The sequence below is a fragment of the Pistacia vera genome, unplaced genomic scaffold (assembly GCF_008641045.1).
Source record: "Pistacia vera cultivar Batoury unplaced genomic scaffold, PisVer_v2 Contig566, whole genome shotgun sequence".
Classification (NCBI taxonomy): Eukaryota; Viridiplantae; Streptophyta; class Magnoliopsida; order Sapindales; family Anacardiaceae; genus Pistacia; species Pistacia vera.
Window position 1 is genome coordinate 109,717 of NW_022196408.1, and position 5,908 is coordinate 115,624.

At 34.4% G+C, this 5,908-nt stretch overlaps 1 protein-coding gene across 1 annotated transcript; it reads right to left on the bottom strand.

The window, feature by feature from the left end:
- Positions 1–2,641: 2,641 nt before the first annotated feature.
- Positions 2,642–3,998, bottom strand: LOC116108602 (flavonol 4'-sulfotransferase-like). The gene has a single exon (XM_031394844.1). The coding sequence runs from the start codon at positions 3,763–3,765 to the stop codon at positions 2,740–2,742; it is 1,026 nt and encodes a 341-aa protein (XP_031250704.1). The 5' UTR covers positions 3,766–3,998; the 3' UTR covers positions 2,642–2,739.
- Between the last annotated feature and the right edge of the window lie 1,910 nt (positions 3,999–5,908).

Below are 5,908 nucleotides of genomic sequence, written 5' to 3' on the forward strand. Positions count from 1 at the left end.
TTGTCGTGTGAAAAATGTTTGACATTTTTTTAAAAACTATTTATGATTCATGTGGCTTAAAATGTGCTCAATGGTGGTTAGTTAAATTTCTAAATTACCCAATTCAATAATTAAATTCAAAAATAAACTACATAAATTTTGTTGGTTAATAGAGTAAGTTAACAAGTTGCAGAGGTGAATTGGTCTTTTTCTCTCCCATAAATTGGTCTCTTTCGTCTCACATGATGTTTCTTCAAAAATATAAAAAAAATCCATATATATGGAATCGCTTTTCCACTTCCCTTGGAGTTGAATTAACCGCACGAAGCAGCATAAGTTTCCCTTCTCTTTCAATTACTTCACTTCTTTCTTTCTCTTCTTTTATCTTCTTTCTCCTCCTTAATGTTTTTAGATTTATGTTTTTTGTATTATTTGTATATTATATTATGTTTATGTGTTTTTTTATTAGATCCACTGTGGATCTGACCGAAAAAAGTCAAATCAGCGTATGACTTATCAGTGTATGACCGACCAGATCCAATCGATCGTGTGCCGATACGACGACTCCGGCCATCCTCTGGCGGTGGTGACCGGTTGTCAGTATTTAATAGGTAGGTGGCGGTGTTTTTATTAATTGTCAATGTTTTATTACAAGGGTGTTTAGTAAATAAACAAACCTAGGAGAGTATTTTTGTTAATTTCCAAATCCTATATCGTAATAACCACCTAATTTTATTTTTTTTCAAAATATTAGTCTAAAAAGCAATAATGAACCAAGTGTACCCTGATTACCCATTTTTCTTTTTTCTTTTAATATAATTTAATTAACATATACGTAATGATAACTTTTTACCTATAAAATTATTTTATAAATAAATTTATGATTATTTGAATTAATGATTTAATAAAATAAAAAAAAAAAAAGTCCACACCATCCATTGATTGTCATCAGCGACCATTGTCGGAGTTAAGGGTGAGACATGAGCCAAGTAGCTCGCGAGCTACTCGAGCTCGGCTCGTCGTAAGCTCGAGTTCGACTCGAAATCAGTCGAGTCAAGCTCGAGTTCGAGGAGCTCGTGAAAAGTAACAAGTGGAGTTCGATCCGAGCTGAGCTCAGCTCGTCGAGCTCGCGAGCTTAAATGAGCTTGGGGGCCAATTTGTAAGATTTTAAAAGTTTTATTTTTAAGTTATCAAAATTACAAACAACACCCATGACCCATTCACAGACAAAAACTCAAAACCCATTTCAAAGCTCAAACAAAAACTCATCTCTTTCACCTTTATTCATCCTCGGTTCCATTTGAGCTTAGAATGTGAAGGAAAAATAATGAAGGAGAAAATCTAAAGGAGCAAAAGAAGAAAGAGAAGAGCAGGTGAGAATAGAGAAGAGAATATGGAAGAAGTAAAGAAGAAAGAGAAGAGAATGGGGAGAACGAAAAAAATAAAAATATGAAGGAGAAAATCTGGAGAAGTAAGGAAAGAGAAGAGAAGAGACGGGGAGAAAGAGAGAGAAAAAAAAAGTTGAGGTGACAAAATGAGGTGATAGGTGAAAAGAAGAAAGAGAAAATGAGGGGAGAAAGAGAAAAAATAAAATAAAATGAGATGACATTGATAGGTGAAAAGAAGAAAGAGAAAATGCGGGAAGAAAGAGAAAATATAATAAATTATTGAGCTCGGTTTTGAGTGAGCTCGAGTTCGAGCTCAAGTACCATTCCAGACTCACGAGCTCGAGCTCGAACAGGAATATTAAAGCTCGATTGAGCTCGGCTCGAGCTCAAGCTTGCTATTGTTCATCACGAGCCGAGCTCAAGTACTGAGATACTTAACTCGGCTCGGTTCGTATACATCAAACAACACCATTTATATGAAAATGTGCAGAACATTAAATCTATTCAACCATCAAAGTCACATGGGAATTATAAAAAAAATCATCAACAAATGACTTCTATATTTGCCGTAAGAAGCAGTTCAGTTTCGAAATTCAAAACTTTGACCGCCTTGTGCAGTTGTGCCACCAAAAACTATAATTTTGGGCCAAGATCAACGCATGTTTAAATATATCAAAGAATAGGAATACTTTTATGTAAATTTTTTTGTTTTAAGAGTTATGGAGTTGGTGGCCAACTAAAAGGGCATAGAATCCTTTTCTAAAGGCTTAAAGCCCACACACTAATGAAAAGAATTTGATGGACTAAAGGCCCAAGTTTATAATCAACATAAATAAGGAGGTGGAGATGTAAAAATACTTATAGAACATCTTGCCACCTCATTTAGATGAGATGTTGAGATTATATAATGAAATAGTGGTATATATTGTCACATTTATGCCAAATTTTTTCTTTTATCCACCTATTAGTATCACTGATCAGTAACTACTTTAACCGATTCATCAATTACAGCCACCATGATGGTTATGAAAACTAATTCTATATATCACCATTTCATTATACGGTCTCGTCACATCATCAAGATGAGGTGATAAGATTGTCTCATGTAAGTTTTTCTCGTGGAAATGAGGCGAAGGAGAGAGAAAGAGAGAAAAAAAAAAAAGAATAGAGAAAGGGCAGAGAAAAACCACGAAGGAAAGAAATATAAAAAGGAGAGGAGGAAATCAAAGGGAGAAGAAAAAACACAATACAAACTTGAACTTCCAACAAATAAATTGAAAATGTGAAGAGAGTACCCACATATGTAAATCGAACAAATCCTTACAGAACACGACATTTTTATTTTCCTTTATTACAAGAATATTGTCTACGCTTATACATCATCAAATGATAAGTCAAATCTACCCAATTTCTGCTCTGTTATTTCATCCAAATGCTCAGCCATTTCACGCGTAAGATAGTTTTTCCAATCTCCAACTTTACCTTTCCGAAAGAATGTTTTGTTCTCAACGGGAATATGTGGAGCATATTTTCCACTCTTATTAATCTCCAAATTGCTCAAATTCTCAAAACTACAAAACTCAACTATACTCCTTACTTTCCCTTTGTTCTCTTCCTCTAAGGAGAAAGGAAATCCCATGAACTCCGCCATCCTCTTCACATACAACAACGTCTCCCTCATCATATCTTCATATTTCAAGAACAATATTTTCTCAGGTCGTTCCAAGCTTGCTTTCCAGAACCCTAATACATGATCCCAATAAGGGCCAAAATCAGAAACTCCTTTGCAAAATAACTCAAAAGCCTCTTCCAAAGACATCGGTTCCTGAACTCCATGAGGTAACTTGCGTGTATAGTGCCACATAGAAACAAACGCATCCTTTGGTTCTCTGCAAATGTAAACAATCTTACACCCTGAATCATTTATAGATTTCGGCAACGAAGCGTACGGCAAATGGGAGGCCACAAGTGGAAGAGATCCCGGCTCTGGCTTTATTCCTTTCCTGCAAAAATCGATCTCCAATAAGGGAAGGCAATTATGGGGACCCTTTAAGAGCAATGGGGTTGTGGAATTGTCGAAATGAGTTCGAGTTACAACGGAGAAGGTGAGGGCCTTGAGCCAAGTGGTGCCACTTTTCGGAAAGCTGCAAAGAAAAATATCGGTGGGTTGAGCGTTGTAGTGATCTTGAGCAAACATGGCACCTTCTATTCCATAGGAATAGCACCAAAAGTTTTGGTATAGGCAAAGATCGCCGTGAGCCTTCCAGCCATCTTCTCTGGGAAGAGTTGAAATGATTTTCCTGTATGTTTCTGGGGTTTTAGGGCAGGTTTCTTCTTCATTTGACGGTTTGGACGTAGCAGGCAGTTGGGATTCCATTTCTGCAATAAGAAAATACATTTCTCTAATTAATTAGTTACCTTATGCAGCTCCCAGAAATATATATAACACTAAGGTGATAAGAGATATTGTAACATTTTTTTAACGTTATACTTATGACTGGATAAATGAAAATGAACGGACCGTATATATATTTATACATTAGAGAATATTGATAGGTTTTAGATAACTGGGTATGGACATTAGAGATTGATGAAATCGGTGGCGTTAGATTTATGGCCAGAATTGAGAGTTTATGAAAGAAGAAAAAGAGAAAGAAAGAGAAGTGTCGTACCTGAATTATATTAAATAGTATATAAGAAATATAATATCTTCTAATTTGGTAACTTATATTTATAGATGGTACTACCGACAGTCACTATGTAATTTTAGCATTTAATTTTATGCGTTCTGTATAATTTATTTTGCATGTTTAATGTGAATTCAACCATGAATGATTTGTTTGCATAAAAAATGCAAAGAAAATCATGAATATATAATTTAATCTCACTAAACTAGACCGTGAATGGCTAATGTTAGATGGATGAACAATAATTTGAATAATTATCAACCTGCTCCTTCAATTATTTGATAACTTTTACAAAGAGATCTTTCTCTATATAGTTTAAATCACACAAGATCTAATATTTTGTATGTATTACCTTTTTTATGTCAGATCATACTATTTTTTTAATATATAATTTCTCTTTCCAATACAATTGTCACCCTCTATCCTCCAATCTCCAGTTTTTTTTTTTTAATCTATTGATAGCAATAGTATGGCCGACCGTTGTGGGTATAAAGGTACCATTAAAAATGGATAATGATAAAAAATTATTAGTAGAAATTGGATTTTTTGTAATTTTTTAAGAGGGGCGGATGTAGCCAAGTGGATCAAGGCAGTGGATTGTGAATCCACCATGCGCGGGTTCAATTCCCGTCGTTCGCCCATAGCCCATAACTAACTAATAGTTAGAACTCTAAAATATAAAAAATAGTAAAATATTAATTAACTCCTATTTTTTGTCTTTTGTAAATTGTAAAACAAAATTGTAAAAACGAAGAAAGAAATTCGATTTTCTCTCCTATTTACTACGGCGGCGAAGAATCAAATTATCACTATATTTATTCATTTTTCTACTTCTTCCAAGTGCAGGGTTGCATATTCACATGTGGTCACCAACCACTTGGACCCCATTATTCCTTAAACTTCACACTTTAACCCCCTTCTTCATTATTTACTGCCTACGATACATGTAAAATAAAATCCAAAAATTAAGTAAAAGATTTAAGGAGATACTTGACATGTAAAGTTCAATAATTTAATGAGCTGTATATCTTAGAAAAACTAAATACAATAATTTAAAGAAAAAATCATAAGATACATAACGTGTAAAATAAAATCCAAAAATTATGTAAAACAATAAATTAAAAAATTACCATAAAATGTAGAAATAAAAACTTTATTTGCTATAGGAAACTTATGCCACCATTGAAGAGATCAAAGATTTGTAAGGATAGTGAGAATGTGTTCTTATAATATGCTAATTAACCATATATAAGCTTTTCTTTCATTGTTTCCTTAACAAAATATAACACTTTGTCTGTCATTTTTAAATCTCCTAAAAGTATCCATAAAGACCTTTACCCATTGAAAGTTTGAAAATATTTATATTATTTTTAACCCTTTATATTTGTTAATTTAGCTAAACAGCCCCCGAACTCAATAAAAGTTTATAAATTAACAAAAACACCGCTACCCACCAAAAGTTGCTACCAGCTAGTCATCATTGTCAGACGGCAAGTGGCAATTGCGGAATGGCACACTACCTGCTAGATCTGGCTGATCATGCACTGATCTGACCTTTTCCAGCTTGATCTACTATGGATCTGGTCAGAAACAGCTAGATCTATGGCCAAAATCTAGCCGTCATTAACAACCAGATTTTTTGCCATCGTTAACAATCAAAATATGGCCGTCGTCAATGACCACGAAGCTATGCCTATAGATCTAGCTGTTTTCGACCAGATCCATGGTGAATCTGGCCTGTAATAGCCAGATCGGCACTAACGATCAGTTGCAGTAGTGGTAACTGCCAGTAGTGGTTGTTGGCGATCGATAATGGCTTGGGTGGGTTGGGGTGTTTTTGTTAATTTATAAACT